At 46.5% G+C, this 27179-nt stretch overlaps 1 protein-coding gene across 2 annotated transcripts in view; it reads right to left on the reverse strand.

Moving 5' to 3' along the window:
- Gnal (G protein subunit alpha L) overlaps positions 1-27179 on the reverse strand; it is a 143938-nt gene that overhangs the window by 82634 nt on the left and 34125 nt on the right. The window contains exons 1-4 of one of the 2 annotated variants that reach the window (XM_032885457.1): positions 11243-12053; positions 10947-11019; positions 9859-9913; positions 9578-9697 (exon numbers count right to left, since the gene is read on the reverse strand). In XM_032885457.1, coding sequence (XP_032741348.1) covers positions 9578-9697; positions 9859-9913; positions 10947-11019; positions 11243-11387 — 393 coding nt within the window. In that variant the 5' untranslated portion in view covers positions 11388-12053. Of the gene's footprint in view, positions 1-9577; positions 9698-9858; positions 9914-10946; positions 11020-11242; positions 12054-27179 lie in introns of those variants that run through there. The other variant, XM_032885456.1, reaches the window with a different exon arrangement.

A 27179-nucleotide genomic window follows, 5' to 3' on the forward strand; every position in this document is an offset into this window, starting at 1 on the left:
CAATTAAACCGCTTCCTCCCCAAGTTGCTTTTGGTCACCGTTAGATTAAAGAGAAGTGGACTAGGACCAGACACCATGCAAAACCAAAAAAAAAAAAAAAAAAAATTTAAAAAAGTCACAAATGCTTGAAGAATCCTTTTAGGAACACCCCCACTCTCCTGCCTCACCAAACCTTGGTGTGCGTTTCTCAGAAGCCACAAGTGTTGACTCACTTAAGGCTTAATTTGCCTTAAGAATAGCCTACTTACTGTTCCTTCTGCCATTCCCCAAAGAGATGGCTGAAAAGTTCAAAATATTTCCTCTCAGTTACATAAAGCTAGCGATGACAAGGACTAAGGAGGGTGCCAAGGCGCTCCCTCCCCGGGCTTTGCTTCTCTCTGATAAGCCCAGAAGCTAGCTTCGAGGAAAAAGTAACCAGAGGCGAACTTCATGTCAGAAGTCTTTTTTTGTTTAAGTCTTTTCATAGAACTTGAGATTTCAATGACATCCTTCCTATCCAAGGAATTTTTTAAAAGTTGCCTTGCTTTATTTATTTTCTCTAAGAACAAACTCTTTACATAAGAGTCACATGGCTCAACTCCTAGTGTTTTTGGTGCGTGTTATGTAGGAAAGGTAGACAGGAGTCTGCTGTCAAAAACGTTCTTCATTCCGTTAATAATGGGTAAGTTAAGTCTCGGATGCTACTGGATAAATCTCCCTCCTCCTTCCCATTTTTGAGACAAGGTCTTACCATGTAGCATTGGCTGGTCTGAAAATGTAGACTTCTATGTAGATCAGGCTAGCCTCCAACTCACAGAGGTATGCTTGGCTCTGCTCTCTGAGTGCTGGGATTAGAGTCGGTCACCACCACGCCCAGCTACCTTGTTCTTACACAAATATTTCCATGATAGTTTCAGGACACGGGCCCATCTAAGTCACAGTAGTTTTTACTGGGAGGCACATACAACAACATGCCTTGTCATGTGTAAAGCACAGTGGTCTCCATTCTGCCCTGTTTCCTCTAGAGTACTTTATCTACAGCATTGGGAATCAAACCCAAGGCCTTACTCATGCTCAACAAAGGTTTTGCTGCTGAGCTCTATGTTCCCAGCTCATTGTAGGATTTATAAGTCTGAAGATTCTAGCAACAATTTTCCTCTTACTCACTGTGGTTCAAACATGTGCTAAATAAAACTAGCAAGCGAACATATTGATAATAAAACACACACACACACACACACACACACACACACACACACACACACACACACACACACACTACAGTCTTAGGAGACATCTCTAAACCTTATATATGAATTACCAAAGGATGGTTCATCCTTCCTTAGGATTCGACATAAGTCCTGTGAGGCCCAGGTGAAAATTTCTGGTAGAAGAAATACCATTTTCCCATGCCAACCCCTCAGAACATCATTCTACTGAAGACCTAAGAGTTGAATTCCAGAGTCATTTTTCCAAAAGGAACCTACACTTCCCTTCTGGTGAGAACCACTGTGAAGCCTGAGGAGTGACAGTCCTGTAGTTGGCACAAGTGGCCTGTCCTTGCCCTCTTCCCAGGTGTGGTTAATGCCCTCAGCCTCTGTCACAAGGAGCCACTTTCTGCCTCTGCTCTGTCCACATCGATGCAGAGATTCCAGCTGGGAGGGATTTCTCTTCACCTCAGGAAGGAAGGCATCCTTCACATACTCCTAATACCTGTGAACCTCCCATGCTTGCCAAATGCCAACATGTGAGACTGAGCAAAGTGCGGCCCCTGTTCACCTCTGTACCTCCAGACACTTCCTGTCTCTACTGAAAAGCCAGCAAAGAAGCAGGCTCAGCTCATATGACCCCTCTTCCATCTTGCTACCCACTGTCTAGGGTAGAGCCATTGGACTAATGCTATCTTCACTTGCTGGCCAAACAGACTTCTTCCATGTTGGCCAAGGGCCACATGCTCCCCGGATGGCTAGAAACACTAAACTCACATGCCAGGGACTTCGCTTCTTCAGCTGAAGCTGTCAAATGTTTCCAGCTCTCAGCACGCACCAGTGTTTTCATTCCAGGTATGATTTCTGTTATGCTCTATGGAACCAATATGGCTGTCCCAGTTCTAAGAATGTTTGCCACTGTCATCAAACACTAGAAATAAATTAAAAAAACAAACCAAACCAAACCAACAACCCAGAGGTGCAAATTTAGAGGAAGCTCGTTCATTTACTATTTTATTATTATTATTTTGTTGAGGTAGTGTCTAGATTAGCCTCAAACTCAAGAGTCCTTTGCCTTGGCCCCCAAAGTCTCACTCCATTTCAGAAGGAACGTTTTCTAGAACTTTTTAAAAGAGCAGAGTGTACACCCCGGGACACCAAAAATATTTTATTACAAAAATTTTGAATGCTGACACCTTGACTATCAAAGAGTTTGTCAATCAGAATGTGAAGTACTCGGAGTTATCTCCCTGCCTCAGGCGGAGGTTCAGGAGAGCCCCCGCCTTTCACTGGATACAGGAGGACTGCTAGGGTTAGTCAGGACTTTTGAAATTTTGGGTAAAAACATGGACAGACATTTTTACCTAATGGAACATCATTTTAATTAAAATATTTAATAAGATTAAGTAGCAACCCCCATCCCAATCCAGCAAGGCCTGGTTAGTTCCAGGCAGCTTCGGAAACCACGGGGTCAGACAGCAGGATGGAGGTGGGCGGAAATCAGTAAGAGGGACTGACCGTGGTGGTTTGTGAAAACCCAAGTGAAGGGTCTTTTTCAGAGCTCAGTTGGTAGCATGCTTGTTTAGCGTGCATGAGGGTTCTGGGCACAAACCCTAGCATCCCATGAACAGCATAACAGCACTACCCTTAATCGCCATACTCAGAAGGCAGAGGTAGGAAATCAGATCAAGGTCATCTTTTGCCACATACTGAGTTTGAGGCCAGCCTGGGCTACATGAGACTGTATCTCCAACAAAAAACCGGCAAAGCAAAACAAAACAAATCATTTCCCCCAAACAAAGAAATTAAGAAAAGGGAAAATTAAAAATGTTAAAATACTGTAGAGGGTGGGACCCGAGGTAGCTGGCGACAGAGACAGAGATGGAGTCAATCAGCCATGGTACTCGGAGGACTCATGAAATCTGTCTTCTGAGATGGCCAGAGGTTAGAGGTCAGAGGTCAGAGGTCTTTTGCTTGTCTCCATTGTGATACTTAGGAGTGAGGTCCCTTAGGAGTGTTATGAGGTTTAGGGGACACTGGCTCTTGGCTTGGGACAAAAGAGACTGCTTGTGAATGATGCCCACGGCAGGGTGGGACAGCTCTGGGGTCTGTTAGCTCCCTACGGATCGAAGGAAGAGCTGGCTGTGAAGTGGTATCTCCTTAGACCACCGGGACCTCTGGGATGATTGACATGAGGAGAGGATGAGGGCCGTAGCCTGAGGTGGAATCAGAAGACACCATATACCCGACTCTCCCTGATCTCTCTCACACAGAGCAAGAACACTCATAGTAAAGGTGTACCTTTCCTGAGCTGGCTGCCTCCTGGGTGTCACTATATTTTTTTTTTTTTTTTTTTGGTTCTTTTTTTCGGAGCTGGGGACCGAACCCAGGGCCTTGCGCTTCCTAGGTAAGCGCTCTACCACTGAGCTAAATCCCCAGCCCCGGGGTGTCACTATATTTAACCCTGTCACAGCCACATGGAGTAGCACGATCCCCTCTGCTGCACTGTTGAGAAATTATAGGAGAAGAATGGTCTTGAAGTCACACGGCAAGCACTTGGTCTGCCTGGGGTATGAGCACAGTGGTCCTGTGTGATGCCCCTTAGACAGACGGCTCCCTCTCCTGCTTCCTTCCTCAGTGAGAATGCTGGGATGTGACCACACTTCAATCTCCTTGATAGTGCTGAAGCAGCCCAGGCCCATAGTCCTTCATTGTTGCGGGTCCTGCAAGGCAGCCATTCTCTCCTACCCAGCCCGGGAACAGCCAGTCCCTAAGAGTACCCCATAGAGTGTTTTCTGTTTATCCCTCAACCCTGGCCATAGCTGAGACGAGAGCATCTCAGTTCCCTAAGGGAAGTGATAGTTTTCACCTTCGGCTGCACCAGTCCTCAGGTTTTGATGTGCACTTCTTGCACATGCTAGGCAAGTGCTTCGTCACCGAGCCGCACCTCCAGCCTCTCTTCGGTTTCTTTTAAAACAGGCACATGGCTTCATCAGTTCAAAGAGGATGGGATAGCTGCTTGGGAAAATGATTCCCAGTGCTTTGAATTAAAGGGTGGGCTAGCATTTAGCTGTACGCACTAGAATGTTTCCTTAATAGCCCGATATCTCATCAACCCGTCTGCCGGCATCTCACGCTCACTGTCCTGGATGACCCTGATACAAAATGATCTGTCACACCGTGGATTAACAGGTTTTCTGTGTGCATATCACAAGGCTGGATTCTGCTGTGAGCTGTGGGGAGGAGCACAGCAGGAGATTGGCTACCTCCTCAGCTGTGTTTCAAGGAGCACCAGCAGCCATGGTGATGGAGGTTGGGAGACCCGAGGCTGTGATACTGAGGCTGGAGAATCCTAGTATAACCATAGCTCGGGCTTGGTGGAACAGCTCACTACCCCTGGCTTACACAGTAGGCTTCAGACTAATTAATCACAAGCTTACTACCCCCTGACACCCCCTTCCCCCACCACACACACAAATTACAGTAGTGCAGTGCTTACGTGTCAAGCTAGCATTTATGAGGTCCTGGGTTGGGTCCCTAGTACCTCTTTTACAAAAAGTATAGCTTACGCCTGACGTAATGTCCAGGCCTGAAATCTCTGTACAGGGGAGGAGAGAGGAAGGACCCTGTGTTCGAGGCTAGCCGGGACTACATAGATTTGAGGCTAGCCAGGACTACACAGACTTGCTATCGCAAAAGCAGAAGAGAAATTACACAGGTAGCTAAGACTCAAGATGTTTGGGACCTCAGATCTACTCCAGCTTTGATCTGGACGCACTCAGGGAGTTGTGGAGGCCCCAGTGTGGAGACTACACCAGTCAAAGACACTTGGTGAAGGCAACGTTTAAACAGCGTGGAAAGTCTATCTCCTGGCCCCCTGTCCACCTTCTACCTACATGCTGACTGAGTTCACGATAGCTGTGGAGGCCTCACTGACCCACCCTCATGGAGGGAGGGAAAACCACAACCCCTGCTCCCTTGTTTTATGTTGGTAATGGACTTGTGATGGACTTGACATCTTAGGGTGGTCAGGTGGTGACTATGCCAAAGAGTTGACAGACTGCATTCCTTCTCTGTTCCTTTTATTCCCTTTCCCTGTTTTGAGCCAGAATCTTGACCACTCTGGAACTTGCTATGCAGGCCAGGCTGCCCTTGAGCTTGCGATCTTCCTGCCTCAGCCTCCTGAATGGCAGGATGACAGCTATACCAACTACCTACCCCACACCAGCTCTGCTTTTGCATTCTCCGTAAGACCTTCTTTGTCTTGAAAGTGTCTTAACAATGCACATTTTAGAAAGAGCTAATATGCCACACATGTTTGAGAAAATGACTCAAGTGGAGAAGTCACCTCACCCTTGGCTTTGTCTGGTGCTAGGTTGACAGATTTGGGGGGGCGAGAGGCAACCATAACATTCTCCTAGTTAGTGATCAACCAATCTGTTCACATTTGTCTTGCTTAACTTCTTTGTCCAGTCTGTTTCCCATCTCTTCCTTTGCAGATGTGCAGGTTGCTATACAAAATCTGATTGCAAGTACGTGGTACCCACTAATGAAATGATTCTTGTGTAGACCGATTCTCAAACCAAGATGACATAAGATCTAGATATATCCATGAAAAACAAAAACCTGTAACTATGCAACTGTTTATTAATTATTTGTGCTTAAAGGACACACCTTTCCTGTCCAATATAATTTATATTTTTCAGAGGATGTTTGCATTTGTTTAGTTGATGTTAAAATTTAGCATACTGTGCTTGCCTGTCTCCCCAAATTTCATGTTTTTGACAGCAGATAGCTTGTTAGGTAGCTAGAGGGACAATTGGAGTTTTTGCTTCTGACGTCTGGTATGAAATCTCCTTTTGTGCTTTCTGGTTTGTGAAAGGAATCGTGGTATCACTTGGGCTCAAGGGCATAACCTTTATCTCCTAGTATGCATTGCTCATATAACCACGAAAATAATACCACTAATATTCCCAAACCAGATAATCATTTTTAAGGACATTTGCCAATTTGCTTTAACAGTTGTTTTAAGAGGTTTTTGCAAGCTAACCTTTATTCCCTTTCCTGTCCCACATCTACCGTCTTACCTAGGTTTATGCCTGTCCTTGCCCTCCCTCATATTCAAGAACAGTCTCTTTGAAGTCTGGCCTACCATCTTCTTACTCTGTGAGATTCCAGGCTCCACCCATAATCAATCTCTCTCTCTCTCTCTCTCTCTCTCTCTCTCTCTCTCTCTCTCTCTCTCTCTCTCTCTCTCTCTCGGCTTTGCCAATAGCCTCTTTCTGTCAATAGCCCCTTTCCTTTGCACTGCCATTTTTTCCCTCTCTTTGCTAAAGAACACGTCACATGCGTTGAGATGTGATTTTATATTTTTTATTCTAAAAGTGATCTCTCTGGAAACTGACTCCGCACAGCCGGACCTTCTCTGCACCACGATAGGCACACGCCCCCACATCTCTCTCTGTCTCCTATTCTCTCTTTCTCTCTCATCCACATGTAAATGAAACAAAGCTTTTTCTTTTCCTTTGTCTGTAACCCCTCTAAGCCTTTTCTGTCCCTTGGGTCCGTGCTTCCTGAATTTTCTTAGAGACTGAGTGCATGGCAAACCCGGATTTTTCTGTGCCTTTCATATCCTTCCTAGTCTCTGCTTCTTGGCTTTTCTTCACAGCAGAGCCTGTGGAAAGCCCAGGATACTCTTGCTGCTTCCAGTCAGCATCCTCTTCTCAGCATACCAGCTGATCTTTGTCAAGTCACTCCTGACTTTCAGGCTACAAAAGCCACGCCCCCTGAATGCCAATTAGATCTACCTTCCCCACACTTCCTGTGGTGGAGGTCTCTTTCAATCTTGAATGGCTCATCTTAGTGCCCCTCACCTGATTGCCCTGGTTCATAGTGTCCTGCCATGGTATCCTAGACAGCTACTTGCATGCAACCCAGCCATCTCCTCAGGGTTTCTCCAGAGTTTTCCCAATCGGCCTACCCCGCCTCACAATCTCTGTGCAGAGGACCCCCAGCTTTCAGCCTCTGCACTCCAAACCCTCACATCAGGCCCTTCGTGCCCACACCTGGATGTCTTAATGGTGGTCTCCAGTTTCTCAGGAAAATAACACTTCTCATCTTCCCACTCCTTTCCCAACCTGTTTCTATTTTCTGTGCAGAAATCTAGGCTCAGTACCCACATACAAAGAATAGTCCAATCAATGGCTCCATTCCCAAAAATGTAACAAAACCCAGGAACTTTCCATTTGTCTCCAATGAAAGGCACCCCATACCACAACACCACATCACCCCGCCATCTCATGTCGGTATAATTTCAGTCAGCTCCAAATCTACACTTGCCTTCTACAAGCCATTCTTCACATCTAGCCTGCATCCTGAATTCCACTCAGCATCCTCCAAATTCTATAAAATGCCATCTCAGAAGAGTGAATGTATATCAAACAAGAGATAGCATTATCAGAAACAATGTTTTCTATTAGTATTAAATTCTTATTTTTATAAGTCTAGATTTTTTTAAATAAACAAAACACTCCCCTATTATGTGAGCACAGATATGCAAAAACACAGAATGCTAGGACAGGAAAATTTGAAAACCCAACAGGACAGCCCCTACAAGAGTTTTCCTCCACACTGTATTTTAATTACATTGGTATGAGTTGCTATCAAACCCTTTTTTACTTAATGGATAATTAAATATGGCTTACGATAATTTTATGAAAGCTTATGTGTATGTAGAAAATGGTTCCTCAAGTTTTATGTTTTGATTAAAATATGTAAGACTTAACCCAAAAGGCACATTCACAGTTCACGAGGATGCCTGAGACAGCACGGGAGAATTTTAGAAAGAAAGAAATCAGCCATGGGTGTTGATAAGCAGGGAGGAAACAGCAGAATGGAGCACTCGGTCTTAACGTCTCATATGCTGACAGTGACATTCTAAGGGCAAATGTTCTGGGGATGTAAGGAATCTTTTATAACGACTCTGGGAAACCCTGACAGGACGGCCCACACCTGGCGCAGAATGAGAATGCCACTCTCGATTTCAGATTGGACGACTTCCTCAATGCACAAAATGCCACAGAGAACAGAGTAGAAGCCCCACAGCTCCAGCTGGATGTAGGAAGGGCTTCTGGATGTGACAGAAGCACCTGCTACCTTTCACCCACCTTCCCATCTCCTTATCCTGCTCCCAGTTATCCATAAGTAAAGACACAGTTCAGAGCCAATGTGTCTTGTGCCGGACGCCAAACTTCTTTTACTCACGGCGTCACTTGCACCTGCTTTTCAGAGATTGTATAGCTAGTTCTGGCTATATTTTGATGCTTATCAAATATGTTTGAAGCAAACATATATTAAAGGATGAAAATATAATGGTTATTTATAGATACAGAATAAGAAAAAAAAGTAATCCATACTAAAGGATGAAAATAATTTTAAAAGGACATTGGTAGCCAGATGTAGTGGTGTTTACTTTTAATTCCAGCACTAGAGGGGCAGAGGCAGGCAGATCTCTATGAGTTCAAGGCCAGCCTGGTCTATATAATAAGTTCCAGGACAGTCAGGGCTATACAAAAACCACAACAAAACAAAACAAAAACCCTGTCTCAAAAACAAAACCAAAAAGCAACAAGTTATCTGTTAACTGATACAGAGCCTACAGAATGGCACTTTATGGGAAGGAAGGGGGGGGATGAGAGGAGTAGCAAAGCTCCAGGCCTCTGGGTGGGGGGTGGGGGTGGGAGGGTAGGGGGTGGGGGGCCCGGCAGCGGCAAAAATGTCTTTCTCAGAAACTTAGTATACAGTTTGATTCAAATCTGTTACATTGCAGTAGTAAAGGATATTTTAAAGACATGCAAATCAAACAAGGAACAACTCCTACTGGCTGGTCTCCCTCTGGCACTAGCAATGCTGGCACAAGGATGATGGGTAGCAGCTGTCAGTGCGGCAGATGTGAACCTCACTGTAGCTTGCTTGATATAACACACAGAATGCTGGTTTGTGTTACTTACATCACGCAAGCTCTCATCTTGCAACCAGAAAAACTGTTTTTAAAAACATTTCCACAGAGGCAGTTATGCACCATAAGCTTTTCTCTCTGCTCGTGTAATTTATGTTTCTGTTGTGTGTGACAGCGCTTTAAAAACATACGAGGAAAAGCACCACCAGCATGTCTGAAAAACAAGCTGCCTTGCTGATGATCAGCCATCTAGATGTCCATAAGAGCATTTCTTACAAGACTATTATTATTATTGTTGTTGTTGTTAATAATAATAATTATTATTTTACTATTTTTAACAAGCACAAGGGTTAGAGAATTCGTGCTGCTCCTCAGTAGGCAACCTCACTAGAAGTGGATCCACCTTTTAATATTTCAGGAAAGGTTTTCTTACCTGGGAATATTCAAAGTCAGTGATAGGGGCTATGCTCTTGATGTAATCTGACCGAAACTGGTTCTCAGGGTTGGCCAGTGGAACTGGAGGTATTATGGTACTCATTGCTGAAACGATTGTCTAAAGTAGGAGGAAGGAGGGAAACAAAACAGAGAGAGAGAGATAGAACAGGTAAGGATCCCAGGAATGGTAATCAGAGATACATTCTTCCTGTTCACCCAGTCTGAGTCTAGCAAAACTTACAACGCTTTAGGTGATCAGACATTAAGGGAAGTCCTTACCACGATAGCATCTTTGACATTTTTCCTGATGTCCAGAATTTTCTGCTTCTTTTCCCTGCGTTGAAAGAGAAGTTGTTACTAATTTCATTCACCCCCTCACTGATAGAAGCCAATTAAGATTTTAAATTTCCAGCGAGGGCAGCATCAGGTAGATCTGGTGTCACCAGAGGTCAGCACCAACCCCCAACGCATCTGCCAAGTTTTTAACCCCAGAAATAAAAACCGCACCCCCTCTCCAATTTGTGCCCTAAACAAATCGAATGTTACTGCTTAAAAACAAAACAAAACAGAAAACAAAAACAAACAAACAAAAAAACCCAAAAAGCAAAAAGCAAAATGACTACAGTTCAAACAAATGTCAGGGTCACAGAATCTGAATAATTACTACGGATGGTGCATACAAATATGACTCTACAGTTATATTCCGGTCTATCCCTTATGTTGAGAGAAAATGAAGTAGATGTAAGTTGGTGTACTACAGGGTGTATTGCCATATAGTATAGTTAGTTTACTATAGGCAGGTCTACACTGGTGGATTCAACTAGTTCAAAAAAACGTTTGGCACAAAACCAACTAAACAAGAAACCCGTATCTGCACTGCATATGTGTGGATAGTTTTCCTTGTAACTGTCCCCTAAACCATCCAACGCGACACAGTGGCTGCTTTTCTTAACACATCGCAGTAGGTACTGTGAATCATCGGGAGGCCATTCGGAGTGAACTGAAGAATGCTCCTAGAGGTTTCCCAACTAAAACGCCACTTTAAGCAACATATTCCAATATTCTTGGATTTCAAGGGCTCTCCTCTTCAGATACTAAGGGATCAAGGATCAATGTATTGGCTGAGGGGTCAGCGCCACACCAATATTAAAGACCAATTCCCCCAAGAATTCCTAACAAATAGTACTTTGGCAAGCACTTTACTTTTTAAGCTAGACATTGCCAAAGAAGGGTTTTGCCCAAATGGAGCAAATTCAATGCTAGATTTGTACCTCTCCACCACCTAGATCTATTACATTATGAACAGAACCGCGGAGAAAGTACTTCTGTGAAGTGACGCAGTTGACAGAGAATTTGGGTATCCTTACTCGGGGTTGAAGCCATTGACGTGCAGGATCCTCATCTGTTTGACTATAGTGCTTTTCCCGGACTCACCAGCCCCTGTGAACAAACAGAAAGAAGGTGGTTATCCATGTCCTCCTAACGGGCCATCCTGTCGCTATCCAACGTCTCTTACGTAGGGGCTCTCGCAGTAGTTCGTTCGCCCTGGCCAGGCTCCGGCGCCCAGCGTTGCTCAGTGTGCCGGTGCCCGTGAGGCCAGGACTGTGCACTCTGGGACACGGAGAGCCGCTGGGATCGGAGCTACCACGCACCCCGGCCTTACCCAGAAGCAGCAGGCGGTGGGTCGCTTTGTAAGCCAGGCGCTCTTTCTGCAACTGCTTCTCGATCTTTTTGTTGGCCTCACGGCGTTCCTTTTCATCCACGCCCTGATCTTCCGCGGTCTTGCTGCTGTTGCCCAAACACCCCATGCCTGCTGGCTCGCACTCCGATCAGGCGAGTAGGAAGGCGCCCCAGAGCCAGCGAGACCCCGAGAAGTGCGCTCCCGCGACGGCTTCTCTGCTGTCTGATACTGAAAGAGACGGCCAGGTCTCCCGGGGATCTACGATCGCACCGGCTTCTCCCTCCCTTGCCCACCGCACGTTCCCGGCTAACGGCGCCGGGAGGCAGGCGCGCCCAGGGAAACGCTCCTTAAAGGCAGGTCGTCTTAGGAACCTGCTGGGGAAACAGCGCACAGCGCACGGAACCCCCCTGGCGCCGGGTTCTGCTGGAGACAGCCGGGTGGCGCTGTGCCCGGGCTCAGCCAACTCCTGGCTCAGCACCGCCCCACGGAGATGCTGAGGGGGAGTTGGTGCGCAACCAAAAGCGGGGTCCTGCCCCTCGTAGTGGCTAAGCACAGCACCAAGGGCCAGAGTTCGTACCAAAGGGTCCCAGCAAGGCGACTGTGGGCCGACTGGTTGCTTTGCTGTCTGATGTGCGCGCGCCCTGCGGGTCCCGCTCTCCTGGAAGGAGATGGGGACTGGGGTAGGGGTTGGCTTGGGGGCTCAGAGGAGCGTTTCCCTAACCTGATGAGTCAGAGGAGGGACAGGGGCGCCTGCTTACACGCTGACCCGCGTGGCTTTCTCGCACCCCGCGCCCCAGTGCGTCTGGGCACGCGCTCCTCGCACAGCTCCGACGCCTCCAGGCTCCCAGGCGAGTGAGGACTCGGATCACGCATATTCTATCAGGGAGGAGGATCGCTAGGAGGCTCACCAGTCACATCGCGTTTGCTCTCTTCAGCTTCTAGACTATTCCAGCTCGCCCCCGCCACCACCTTTCCAGCCCGTCTTTACCTCCAGCCCCCGTTTTTCTTTGCAATTCTGTCGAACACTGCTTTTCTAGAACACACTCTGGTTTTGAACTTGACCTTAGAGCTGAGGAATGGGGGATGAACAGGACACTGGCACCTCCTGGTCCCTTATTGTGCCAGAGAATTAGAGCCCTTAGTTTTGCTGAACTCTGAGTTTTGTGTTCACAGTGCAAGTACAGGGGATCAGCAGGACAAAAGAGGTGACTGGGCCAGGTATTTGACTCCAGCACTGAGACCTGAAGTCCTAGAGATCACAAGAAATCGATGATTTTCAGTGTGGCGACATTTGTGTACTGCGCACCAAGTCGTACAAGCCTTTGCTCTGCTTTTTCCAGGCCCCACACTCCCCCTTGCAATCAGCATGACCTGGCCTGTGTCCCAAAGAGCAGATACTGAGTTTCTTTATCCTGTAGTCAGACCGTGCCCTCTTGATCCCTCTGTTTGTCACATCTCTTCTGCCTGCCTCTAGCTTTCTCCACTTGCTCCAGTCTCCCTCCCACCCCCCCTTCTCCTGATGGGGCCTATTTTCCTAAAGCATGCAAACACACTCCCACACTGCCGTGGGAGCCCTTCAGTCTCCCCTCTCATGGGTTCCACCAATCCTTCTTCCGGGGTTCCAATCCTGCTTACCTCTCCTGCCTCCTGAAACTTCAGCCCCAGTAGCCTGACATGGCCCGAACAGAGAATACCAGACTTACCAGTAGATTTGGGGAGGTCTGGTCTCTGTCCTCTCAGGAAAGTCAGTCCAGTCAGATCCTCTCCTTGAATCTTGGCCTTTAATTGCCACACACCACCACCTGAGTTTTGCTCGTCTCTGCCTAGTGGATCTCAGCTCGTCCTTTCTCCCCAGACATAAAGATTGGCCACCGTGACTATCCACACCTCCCACTGTTCCTTCTCCCTACTTTCTCTGGATTTTCTAAACCATGCGGAATGGGAGTGATCCTGTTTTGTTCTTCCTTGTAAACCCAAAAAGTTCATGTGTCCTGTTGGGTGTTTCCTAAATATGCGCCCTGTCCTCTACCGCCACTATCGTCTTTGATCACTAATTCTAAGCACAATTTCAGCAGTAGAGGCCCGTTTCCATCGTCCCCAGCCTGACTGGCGTTGCCCTTGAATTGCTCGTCTGACTAGACCACTGCAAACTCCTTCCCTGGTTCTTCTAGGCCTCTACTTTCAACACCACTTCTCCCCCCTCCCTCTCCCTCCTTCCTAACAAGGTAGGTTCGGGTGCACAGTTGATCTTCTCCGGGAGTATCTTATGGCTCCTTCTCTGGGCGAACTCCTAGTTATTTTCTTTGGCTTCAATGTCTCCCTTGTAGCCACACTGTAGGAGTAAGGGTTCTCCAGGAACAGAATGGACACATGACTAGATACTGACAGGGCTTTATTAGATTGGCTTTCATGACCCGGTTTGGGCAGCTTGTAATGGACACATGATTATAGACTAACAGGGCTTTATTAGGTTGGGTTTTGTGACCTGGTTTGGGTAGTTTGGCAATGGCAGTCTGACCCTGAGAGGTTGAGAATCTGTTACTTGCTCAGTCCATGAGACTGGCTATTTCATCAGTGCCAGTCACGTGCTGGCACTCTGAAGAACTGGGGAGCTACTGGGTTTCAGTTTACTTTAGAAAACATGTGTTTTTTTTTTTTTTTTTCGGAGCTGGGGACCGAACCCAGGGCCTTGCGCTTCCTAGGCAAGCGCTCTACCGCTGAGCTAAATCCCCAACCCCGAAAACATGTGTTCTAATATCAGCAAAGGAAAGCTTCAAGAATGGGATAAATGGACTTGTCAGTGAGAGCGAAGGCAAGCAGACAGAGAACAAAGCTTCTTTCTTACCTGTCCTTTTCTCTGAGCTGCCACCTGAAGGTACCGCCCACATTTAGGGTGGGACTTCCTGCTTCAAGCAATCTGATTAAGAAAGCCCCTCGCAGGAGTGCCCAATGGCTTGCCGTTTAGTAGATTCCAGATTCAGTCAAGTCGATGACGAGAATTAGCCATCACACATCCCTAGAATCTTCTCTTTGTATCTCGCAGAGTCCGAGATCTTCCTCTCTTCTATCACATCTGATGCATCACAACGTCATTAGACCGTGGGTGCCTTGAGGGCCAGGCTGGGCACCTCCTGCACCTGTCCCCACAGCAGTGTTTGAGCCAGAGATTCACCGTGGATTCTTTATGGAATGCGGGAAGAATTCACAAATGCCAGAGACAATCTTGGCTGAGGCATGGGCTGTTGTGGCAGGAATTTCATAACCACATTCTAGACTCATAAAGTATTTCTCCAGTGTAGCATTATAATGAAAATAAAAACACTTTCCCCCCTAAAAATAGAAGCAACAACTTCTTGACATAGGTAGATATAAACACACACAGCCGCATTCCATTCAATGCTCTGGTTTTATAGAAAACTTTAGCACAGCTGAGACATTTGTTGAGTGTCCTAACTCAGGGATCAACCCAGAAGACACCATAGCTATTAGGACAGGAAGGAAGTCAGGATGGACTATAGCAGCAAAACCTTGTGTGGGTAGCTTTGTAAGGGTTTGCCGTCTTTAAATGCCAAGACGTCTATACATTGTTAAAAAGAGGTGGAAACAAAGCAGATGCCACAAAAAAAGTTATAAAGGGGATTTAGATCAGAAACTCCCAAACACATATTTAAAGTAGTATGATACTCAGTGACTCTAAAAGTATAGCAAAAGGTTGTACTTTGATCAGATATATTAATTAGGGTTCTAGTCAAACTGTCACACGAGTGCCCTTCCATTGAGTTCCACCCTTGACCCCTAAACTTCAAAAGTTTTAAACTGGATAATCTGCCTTTTGCTCTTATACCCACATCCATGTTTCCAAAATTTTGAACCAGAATCTAAACTACTCACAGTGTATTGTAACATTGTGGTTTCTGTTTTTGAGAGTGTCTGGAGTTGCTATTTTTACGAGTAACAAAGGAGAAACATTTAAAGAGAGGTCAAGACATGACTCCAGTGGGGTGCTTTTAACATGCAAATGTCTGAGGTTTCTTGGCTTGCTTTCTTCCTTACACTCTGCACCCCCACACCCCCTTTGGTAAAACTTGAAAATAGGAAGCAAAAACCCACCACTGCTGTAAATCATGCAATTAAGGTTGATTTCTTATAAATATGAACTTTGGATCACTGTACAGACTGTTAAATTTGATTCCACATTACCTATTGCAAAATAAACTGTGAGACAGAAATAAATTAGGGTTATAAAATTTAAGGATTAAATACGCTGGTGCAGTGAAAAACAGACCACACTGCACCCAGAAAGTTAGTAGACATCAATATTATGATAACACACACATCGGAAAAGCAGCTTCTGACTGTTGAGACACGGCTGGTACTGGCCTAAGTCCTGTCTCTAGGAAAAATTTTTTAGTACAAAACATAGGAATTATTGACACCGTCATTTTAAGAGCTCAGAGTGGTGACTTAGAAGGGGGACCGTCTGGCTCAAAATCTGCCCAATGCACCAGGACACTGTGCTAACTTGTACATCCCATAGTCTAAATCGTGATGGCGCCTGCTTTGTTAAGTGATTTTAGTGAAAAATGTAAAGCCATCTCAGCCAGTTATTAGGTTCAAGGCTTCCCTTCCCCTCTTCTTCCCTCCCTCCCTCTCTCCCTCTCTCCCTCCCTCTCTCTTCTTCCCTTCCCACCTCCTCTTCCTCCTCCTCCTTGTCTTTGGAACCAAGCCCAGAGACTTGTGCTCACAAGTGCCTTTCCATTGAGTTACACCCTTTGTCCCCAAACCTCAAAAGTTTTAAACCCAGTAATCTGCCTTTTGCTCTTATACCCACATCCATGTTTCCAAAATTTGAACCAGTCCAAACCATCTGAAGCCAGGGAACAGAGCTGTAGGGTTACCCAGAAAACCAATTTGTGGCCAGAACAACGAAAGCATCTGTTGCTAGGCAACCTGAACAAGGCAGCACCAAGGGGCTCCACAGGCAAGACACTTAGTACCTGCAGGGTCTACGGGCAGCTCTATGAGCCTTACCAGCAGAGGGCGCCAGCATACGCGGTCAGGGAAAAGAGAAAAGGGGAAGGCTCTGGGATGTGAAAGAAAAGGCCTTTGAGATCAGTGGGGTTTGAATGGAAATGGCCCCCACAGGCCCATAGCCAGTGGCACTCTTAGGAAATGTGGCCTTGTTGGAGGTGTGTCACTGGGGGTGAGTTCGAGATTTCAGAATTTAAAGCCAAGCCTAGTGTCTCTCTCTTCCTGCTACCTGCCTACATTCAGGTGTAGAACTTTCGGCTCCTTCTCCAGCACCATGATTGCCTGTGTGCTGCCGTGCTTCCGGCCATGATGATAATGGATTAAACCTCTGAACTGTAAGCCAGCCCTAGTTAAATGTTTCCTTTTATAAGAGTTGCCTTGGTTATGTGTTAGGTGTTTATTGCTTCACAGCAATAAAATCCTAATTAAGACAAGGTCCAAAGACGAAGGTAACCAACTGGGGTTCCCCTTATACCGAGGATAAAGACAGGTGGAGTGTTTCAAAAGTCTGATGTCAGTCTCTTGCATTTTTGTTTTACAAATTTAAAATAAAGACTTAAAAGTTTGTTTGCTTTAGCCCCTCTGACTGAAGATCGGGAACACTGGAGAGAGTCACAGCTTCTCTCTGGTGAACTGGGAACGAAGTTCGGGAAAGGAAGAAGGTTTTGCACCTTCTTTTCAGGCAGTTCCCTGGAAAAAAATTAATTAGCAAGTAGATGACATCCAGGACGGCTGTTTCAATTAGAGACGGTCCCAGATTCAGGAAATGAGATCAAATCTGAAAAAAACGAGCCAGCCGATATTAGGCGCTAAATGTGAATGAAAAAAAAATTCGGCTTGTTCTTCTGCTGTGTTGGTGCTTTTGATGATATTAAAGACTAAAGCTGCAGTAAGGCCTTTGGTGTGGGCTCATCAAATGCCCTAGGAACAGGACAATTGTGGAAGCTGAGGACTCGCTAATTTCAGAGCGAGAACAGTGGTTGAGAAGCTGCAGGCAGCTGGCAGCCCACAAACTCGGCCATGTGGCGAGCATAGGCTGTCCCGTGCAGGGCTCTCTGCCGGCCACTTGGAGTCTTGGTGGAAACATGAAAATAGGCTGTCATTCACTTTCAGCAGCCAATATCACTGTATGACCTAATTATAATACACATAGCAAGTATTATGGTACATTTAAACTTTTTTTTTAAACAGAAAAGCAGAGAAATAGCTTCACGTTTCCTTTTCTGTACATACTCTGAGATCAAATATTTTAAAACTTATTGAAATGATGTGTCTCCTTTTTTTTTTTCTCTTACTCCTACAACAGAAGTAGCTGTGAAAGGCGCCATCCACAAAGGATCAGGAACTGACAGCTTTAAACCCCAAAATAGCATCACATCAGTAGGGGAAGGATGCTAAATGTCACTGACTTCTCTTTGTGTCCTAAGCCCAGGATTGCAGTGTCCCCGCGGCACAGACAGATTCTATCAACTGTGCGTGACATGGGGTGGGAGACCACCGAAGACATCAGAAAAAACAAACCCAAAACAACACCAATATCCTGCATGCCGTCGAAGGGAAGCAGAATGGAGCCGTCAATGTTCCCAGTCCAGAAGTGCGGGGAAAGCCATCAAACTGGACCCAGCCCTGTCATGTTTGAGTGAGTGTATTCTAAAGTCTCTGTGTTGGTAAGACCTTGGTTTCCAGGCCGGAGGACTAGTGCCAAGTGGCAGAACTTTCAAGAAGTGGAGACTAGTGGGGAAGGAGTTTGTCACCATTCTGGTCATTGAAGCTCTGCTCCCAAAGGGACATTGAGACTCTAGCCAAGATGTGCGCATGCGTGCGTGCGTGCGTGCGTGCGTGCGTGCGTGCGTGCGTGTGTGTGAGATGGCTCAGGCCTTCTATCTTCCCTTGACTATGAGTGTGTGTGTGTGTGTGTGTGTGTACATCTGTCTGTCTGTCTGTCTGTCCCCTTCTCTCTTTCTCTGGGGGGACGGCAGTCTGCCGAGTGGTGTCACCAATGGAAGGAGACACCGATGGCCTAAAACACTCACAGCTCTAAGAAAAGTAAAGCCGAGACCCGCACAGTCTGTTTCTGTAACCGATTCTGACAAACACCAACTCTGAAGCAGAGGCGGTTGGCAGAGGCACATCTAGGGACTGGAGTATTTTAGGAAAAGCTGCATGTATCGCGGTGACATCTGAAACACATTTTACAAGCCACACATAAAACAAAAGGGCTCGGCGACGGAGCAGAAGGCCGCACCAGAACGATGTCAACCAGAACGATGTCAACCAGCACTCTGGCGGTTTCATTCTGCTCTTTAACCTTAAGGAGTCAAGCGAACTTTCGGGCTCCAGCAGATGTCCAATACGAGTTGTTTAATAAAAATATCGAAACACTAATGTGAAGTTTAAAAAAAAAAAGCAGTCTTCCAAGATTGAATGGTAATCTTTCTTCACTGATTAACAATGGTCATATGAAGCAAAATTAAAAAAAAAATTGTAAACCAATATAAGCTACATGAATAAAGACTATATTTTAAGGAATATCTTATGGTTACAAAAAAAATTGCTTCATTATTTAGAGATGGTTCTAGTTCGAGTATTTCTATTTCCAAAACTATTTTCTTGTAAAGTGAATCCAATTCTACAAAGTCATTGGATGGGGGAGCAGGGTGTATCTTGCATTTTAAATGCTAGATGCTGTTTTTGTGTCTTGTGTTGGTGACAGCTCGTATGAGTCTCAGAACTGTGAGAGATGTCACAGCACAGATCCCAGCAGTAACGTACTGACTCTGTTCTGGACTTCAGGGCTGTTTACCTGCATACATCTGTTCTTGTATGTTAGTGGATCACATGACAGTAGACGTCGAGGAAAGCTGGCTAACAGCATCCCCATTCATACGAGCACAATAGAGGCTCATATGATGGAACTTGTGTCTTTTTCCCATGTGCCATGTATCAGGACAAGCCAGGCATGGTGACTTATGTCTGCAAGTCTCAGCACTTAGGAGGCCGAGGCAGGAGGATGACATGGATTTCAGGTTAGTGTGGGCTGGACAACACAATTCCTAGGTGAGCCTGAGCTTCAGAGTGAGATTTTCTTTTGTCTCAAAAACTTGAATGAACGAATGAATGAATAAAGAATGTAGGGGGTGGCTCTTATGCTAAAGTCCTGTTCCCCAATTGGTTCTTGATCTATAAACAAAGATGCCAAGGACTGACTACTGGATGGAAGGAAAGAGGGGGGACTTCTGGGTCCCTGCAGGCAGGCTGAGGGAAACAGGAAGGGAAAGGGAGATTCTGCCATGCTTCTGAAGGAGAAATGATGGTGAGCCATGTAAGATCTCAGGCAGAGTGGCCATAGGCTTCTTGCTCCCCCAGGTGGGAGATTAGAAATGAAATTAAATGGAGGGCAGTTTTGGGTTGCTGAACAAGGAGAAGGTGACTGAGCCACTATAGTTGAGGGCAGATTTAGGGCGAGGGTCTGGGAGTGAAAAGAAAGGGGTGAGATAGGTGAGATAGCCAAGGGAGGTTTAGAAGAGCCCAGCAAATGAGCCAATAAGGCAGGTTGAAAAATAAGCTAATATGAGTGTGTGTGTGTGTCTGTGGTGTGTGTGTGTCTGTGTGTCTGTGTGGTGTGTTTATGTGTGTGTGTGCGTTTAGCACAGTCTACCCAGAGCATAAAGTGGGGCAGTAAAGACTACAAGCTACAAAACTAGAAGAGCAGTTTTTTATACTCATGAACAGCTAAGCTATAAGGAAGTACTATGGTAAGTTATAAGTAAGATGAGCTATAGGTGAAGTACTTCTAACTCGCAAAGCTAAACCTAACATCGTATGAAATCTTAAGGTTTTCCGGAGGCTGACGTGATCACCCAGTGGAAAATTCCCCCACCTGACCTCAAGTGACAGGTTGAACTCGAAGCACAGGTGCACTAAAGATACAGCACAAAGTTACCTTCAGGCTGTGTGGGTAAGGTGTGCACATAACAGGTTAACTTGGTATTAAGGCTGGAGTCTTACCTGAAAGGTAGTATTATCTCATGACGTGCATGTGTGTCCTAGTCTGCATTAGTTGTCAACCTGACACAGTCCATATCGAGTGAGAAAAGTCTCAGCTGAGTAATTGTCTTTATTAGGCTGGTCTGTGAAGGGTTGTTTGGACTGCCTTACCTAATGTAGGAGGGCCCAGCCCACTGTGGGCGGCACCATTCTCTGGGCAGGTAGTCTTAGGCTGTAAAAGAAAGCTAGCCTATCATGGGTCTGTGAGTGAGTCAGCAAGCAACATTCCTCCTTACATATTGCTTCAAGTTCTTGCTTGAATTCCTGCCCTGACTTCCCTCGCTGATGGATTGTGACCTGGAAGTGTAAGTCATATAAACCCCTTTCTTCCCAAGCTGCTTTTGGTCAGAGTGTTTTTATCAGGGCAACAGAAAGGAAGTCAGAACAGTACATACATATTCCAAAATCTAAAACCTTCCAAATCTGGAAGGCGTTTTGAACAGGCAACATGCAACAGGCATTCAAAGAGCCAAGTGTGACAGTTTGTAGGCACTGATGGATGAATAGTGCCAAATAGCCTCTATGTGGGAGGATCTGGAGAACTGGGAACCTTCATGGGGAAAGAGAGACCAGGGCACTGCTTGAACAAGCTTGGCAGGCAAGGAAGAAGTAGACGTGCAAATGTGAGAGCAAAGGTAAGGACATGGGGTTGCCCGAAACAAGATGGACAGAAGTGAAGTCCAAGTCAAGGTTGGCTGAACCAGGGAGACTTAAGGAAATATACATTGCCAGCATGGCAACTTTTCCTAAGCTGTAATCTCTTCAGTGGAGTGTCTATTGGCAAGAACATTCAAAATCCTTTTCCATGCTGTGACTACCCTGCAAATGGCTGAGGGCGACGGGACCAAGCCCATAGGGTTGTGATGAGAACAGTTTGAATGAAACCGTTTTTCACAGCGTGTACTAGATGGTAATTTCTCAATAAACCTAGTAAATATTATCACTTAGTATCCATTGGACAGACACCTATCTATTTTAGTCTTCCAGAGAAGGCAACATGCCGATATCCTTAAAGATGTCCTTTTTACGTACTAGGGCAGACTCATTCAAAGTGAGTTATCACACATTCGACAGAGATTTCCTGAGGACCTTCACAGAGCTGAGGACATAAAGGCAGTGAGACAAGCATCTATGACAGATGCTCAGTAAGAGGATGTGACCCGTACAGAATGGAGGAAGAGTCGGCCTTAGGATGGAAAGGAACTGACATGAACTAGAACGTAGACGGATCTTGAAGATATCACGTGAAGAGGACCAACCTGTCACAGAAGGACAAATGCCACGTCATTTCATGCATCCGCACATACAGTCAGCAAATAAAGAAAATGGAATTGTGGTGGCCGGGTGCTGGGAGGAGGGGATGAGGACGTAAGGTTTAATGAAGGCAGGGTTTCAGTTGTGGGGATGGTTTATAATGACATAAATGTGCTTAGCGCCACTGAGTGGGACAGTGGCAAGTGGTTAAAATGGCACATGATATAAATAATTTATTAAAATGAAATTAAGAGCAGAACAAGCACAATCTTCAGCTTGGTATCAGTAGAAGAGAGACATTCTTCTGGAGCGAGAACACAGGTTTATAGTTTCGGAGAGGGTTTCTCCCAACTTAATCCTGCCCCTCCAAAAAGAACGGGCTCTTCTCCACAGCACAGACTGACCTGAAATTCATGGTCCTCCTGCCTCAGCCTTTTGAGCTCCGCCCCACAGTTACCTGGCAACAACCAGGTGTGCCTGCCTCACTGTAAAGGGGTTTGCTTCAACTCCTCTCTCCCTCTCGCTCCCTCTCCCTCCCTCTCACCCTCCTCCTCCCTCCTCCCTCCTCCTCCCTCCATCTTGCTCTCATTCTGTCCTCTCATCCCCTTCCTCCTCTTGCCCCAGTCCCCTTTCCCCCTCTCTCCACATGCTCATGTCAGGCCCCCCCCTCCTTCCTTCCTTCCCTCCTCCTCCTCCTCCTTTTCTTCTTCTCCTCCTCCTTCTGCTTCTCCTCCTCCTCCTCCTCCTCTTCTTCTCCACCCCCTCTTTCTCCCTCTCTCTCCCTCTCAACTTCCCTCCCCATGCCCTGAATAAACTCTATTCTATACTATATGTGGCTGGCCCCCGGTGGGGGTGATGCGTCAACATGGGCTGTGGAGGCACCCCCTTCCCCCATATCTTACCATACCTCCACCAAACATATTCCTTCTCTCTTTATCTTTTTATAAAACACAACAATCATTCTGGCTTCTGAAGAGCTTCCTTCTCCTTGGGCACTTTTATTCCAGTGTTCGGTCCTCACTAGAGGGTTTCAATGTACAGAATGAGGGGCAGCTATAGGCCGCACAGGTCCTTTAAAGCGCACCCTCTCAGGAAGCGCATTTGTAAAATTAGATTTTATTTCTACAGAGCTGAGGATCAAACCTAGCTCTTTCCACGCTAGGGAAGTGTTTCCTCACTGAGATGCACCCATAGCCCCACAAAAGCATGTAAGAAATATGTTCTATACCCTTGGAGCACTGCTGGGCCTTGTGATTTATGGGTGTTGATAAATGTTACCTCTGACTTCAGATATCACAATAGTATTGTCAAGTAGAATAGACTGGCATCAGATTCTGTGATTCCTATCTAGCGGGAACGCGTAGGAATATGTGTGCTCAATTCTAAACACTTAGAAAACAAAACCCTTGCTTTCCTAGAGAAATTTCCACTAAGCTGTGTGAGCCGCTGTTCACCTTAGGTTTAAAAAGAAGGGGAAAAGACTTCCCACACCATATTTGAGCCTAACAAGACGCATTACTGTCCACAGTTCTGTCTGAAGGTAACAGGAGGGACTGGGCCGTGGGGAGAGCCTCCCTCCCAGGAGGACCTGGAACCTGGCTCCTTATACACTGCAAGAAGCCACAGCATTTTCTTTCCCGCTGTTGCAGAACCAGGCTGAACAAGCCTGCCTCCCCTCCCACTCATTAGGGAGATTAATCTGCATATAATGACGGTTGAATTAATTATCTCTCTGCCCAGTTGCCTTAGCAACTGGTTTCTTTTAGAATTTTGGTTCAGTTGCAGAGTTGAGAGCCGCCATATTCCACACGATTGAGTATCAGGTTAAATAGGAAATTAAACAGAACATAAACTCATTTTATCCCAGGCGCCAACTACACCCCTTTCTCGGGAAACTCAGTATCCTCAAACTCGCAGGGCAACTGGTGACACATCAGTGGGGGAGAGCCTAAGAGCCATCTGTGCGTCCTGGAGGTCGCACATTGATGCTTTGCATCTCGTGTTTTGCATTTCTTTCCAAGACTTTAAACTCCAGTTAGGGCTGGGGTTTGTGGTTCAGAGACAGGAGGCTTTTCTTGTATGAGGCGGGGTGGGGAGGGGGGTTCAGTCCCCAACTCTAGAATAAATAGAGAGAAGGAAGATAAATGAAGAAATCACAAAGGTTCACATCCAAGAGGGATTCTCTCATTCCAGAAAAAATCCTAAACAAAGATAGGTAAGCCACCGGGTGAGCAAATGCAGGGGTGTTGTTGACCCTGTGGTTGACAGGAAGTGGCAACACATAGATGTGGAATTGGAGGAGCAAAAACAAAGACAAAAACAAAGCACAGGGCTCATAGGAACAGTAGGAGGCCACGCTCATCACTAGGTCGGCTCAGGCCTCTGTATGTCTCTGTGTCCTGTGTGTGTATTGATCACTCTGTCTGCTGAGAAGAGCCAGGAAGTTACAATTTCCCTGTAACTGCAGACATACTCACGTGTGAGAGAGAAACCTCTTTGGAGTGACAGCACAGATTTGCGGTCCCAGGAGAGTGGCCATCCTTTTGAACAGGGTCTCATGGGGTAGGCAGGGACAAGTGGGCACCTCATGCAGCCAGCTGTGCCCACATTGCAACACTGACTTGGCAGTATAGGCTGCAAATGGCCGGCAGTCAGAGGTACAAATACCCTGCAAGCTACACCATTGGGAGATTTGAACTCCAGGCTAAGAGGCAGGCAGAGGCTCTGCCCTGAGCTGCAGCAGGTTCTGGAGGTGTCACCTCCACCTCTTCTGCATCTCCAGAGAGCTGCCCCTGTGTGCTAAAAGGCTCCCCCTGGCTCCCTGGGATGGCTCTGGGACTGCAGAAGGCTCAGTGGTGGAGACGAAGCTCAGGGCACTTTCTCAAAGCCATTTCTGATCAATGTGGCACAGAGGGGCTCCGTGTTTCACTGGCTCTGACACATCCCTGCCACCCAGTGGTTTTCTGAGCCCTCCCCCTCACTTTTATAAATAACCCTTTGCTAAACTGGTTTAGATAGTTTGTTATTTTCCCCCCAGGATCCCCACCGAACAGTGCCTTTCTCTGTGCTGATGGCACTAGGCGCGGCTTGTGACAAAGACTTGGTTCTCAGTCCCCAGTCCTAATCTGTCAGTCAGCGCCTTTGTTTAGTTGAGAACCTGTACAACTGTACAGATAGTCTTGGCTCTGTGGTCTCGAGAGGAGGATGAACCAGTGGGCTCGAAATATGCAAAGAGTAATCCAGAGAGCCCAAGGCCCAGCATCACGCTGAAGAGAACACAGTTCAAAAGGCAGGAGGAACATTATGGCCAAGTTGCAAGACCTTGTTGTTGATAAGTCAGAGCGAAGGAGGTGAAAAATGACTGGAGATTATTAGAAACGGACCCCAAATAGATACATCCAGTTTAAAGCATGCATATGTCACGACTGTTTGGAAGAAAGCTATTTTTTTTCTCACCTGGAGAGATTTTAAAAATCACACAGACGACTGGTCAGCAACAAACACATGCATTTTAAATGTGAAATAATAATAATGTCAAGCTTACGGGGACGCTGCAAGGAGTGTGGAGGGCTTTCCTGCACCCAGCGTCTGCATGCCCAGACTGTCAGTATTTTGAGGCACTCTGTTTTCATAATCGCTCATCTCCCCCTAAAAGGATGCTGCGACATCGTGCCTCTCTCAATGTCTACCTGCTAGGGACAAGTGACTCTTACGTGGTGACAGGGCTCTGGTAACTCATCTAGCCTGAAGCTAGCCAGGATGCTCTGAATGTGCCCCTGACCAAGGCTCACGCCACTTGGTGTGGGTGTGTGAGAGGTGGCAGACCTTTAAGAGGTGGAGGAGTTGGGTGGAGGGTCACTGGTGGCATGGAGGGGATTCTGAAGCAGCTCTCGTGGGACTCCAGTCAGTTTTCACGAAACTGAAGAATCAGAGAAGGGCTTCCCTGTTCTTCCTGGTCCTCTGTAGCTTTCTTTCTCCTCGCTGTGATCTTTCCCTTCCTCACATTCTTCCGTCACGATGCCCTCATCACAACGCCCTCACTTCCAGGTGGCATCGTGCTACTGGGACTTTCAGCCTCCGAAACCGTGGCCTAAATAAAACTTAAAAGTTACCTAGCTTCAAGGATTCAGTTCCAGGGATGAAATCTAGGCGAATCCATGTCTTAGAGGAGTCACCACCATCCTTCTAAGAGTCAGCCCTGGTTTCAAGAATGTTTCGTTTTTTTTAGGTTCTTTTTTTAATAGCTGGGAACTCCACACTTTGTAGTTGTCATAGAAAAATCATTGTGGAGGGTGCTTTTCATGTTTGATAGGTGGCGACCATCACGTCAGTAGCTGCTGGTTGCACAGCAGGAAGGGAACCCTTGAGTCCAGCATGATCCATGAAATGAAGGCTCTCATCCTGGCTGCCTGTCCTTCTCCAGGCTCTAGCGTTCGAGCATTGAATTGTATTGCTTTCCCTTAACGGAACCAACAAATAACTCGCATGAAAACAATCTGTCCTTTAGTCAGTGGCCCTTTCTATTCGACCAGCTTACTGTTGGCACCACTTTTTTAATATCTTATAAAATACTGCATGCTGGCCAACTGTTCCTCCTACCTTTCTTGGTTCACAAGACTTAGAGCACCTTCTGCTGTTCTCACATACCCTGGAATCTTGGTTGTCTTGGTCATTGTGAAGAGACACCATGACCAGGTTAGCTCTTATAAAAGAAAGCATTTGATTAGGGCTTGCTTACAGTTTCAGAGGTTTGGTTCATTATCATGGTGGGGAGCATGCAGGCAGACATGGTGCTGGAGAAAGAGTTAGGAATTCTACATCTGAAGGTGCAGACAGCAGAGAGAGATACTGTTAGCATTCTGTCTAAGCTCCACCCCCACAGTTACCTGGCAACAGCCCGGTATGCCTGACACCATGAAAGGGGCTGCTTGCCCCTCTCACTCTCTTCCTCCCTCTTGCTCTTGCTCTCTTGCTCTCACCCTCTTCCCATTTTGTCCCTTCTGTCCATGTGCTCATGGCTGGCCTCTACTCTACGCTTCTATTTCTCTACTTCTCCCTCTCTTTCTTTGCCCTACTACCCTCTTAACTCCCCTCCCCATGCCTTGAATAAACTCTGTCCTATACTATATTCCATGTGGCTGATTCCACAGCAGGAAGGAATGCCTCAGCGTGGGCCTGCTGAGGCACTCCCTTTCCTCAGACCTCCATAGAACATATCCCCCCTCTCTTTATCTTCTTATAAATACAACAGATACCGGGCCTGGCTTGAGCTTTTGACTTGACACCTACTCCAAGCCATATACTTTGTCCAACAACAACACCTACTCCAAAAAGGCCACACCTCTGGATCTTTTTTAAGTAGTACCGCTCCCTGATGGCCAAGCACTCAAACATATGAGTCTACGGGAGCCATTCCTATTCCAACCACCTCACTGGCTGTGTTGTGTTTACTTGCTACTTCCTCCCTTAGTGCAACGGTTCTTTTTGAATGCCTGGTCTTTCTCCCAGAATGAGTTCCTCTTCCCTGTTCATCTCTCAGGAGCCAGTCAGATCACTGATGATTGCTAGTGAACGAGAGGACTCCAGC

Source organism: Rattus rattus, chromosome 15 (genome assembly GCF_011064425.1).
Source record: "Rattus rattus isolate New Zealand chromosome 15, Rrattus_CSIRO_v1, whole genome shotgun sequence".
NCBI lineage: Eukaryota > Metazoa > Chordata > Mammalia > Rodentia > Muridae > Rattus > Rattus rattus.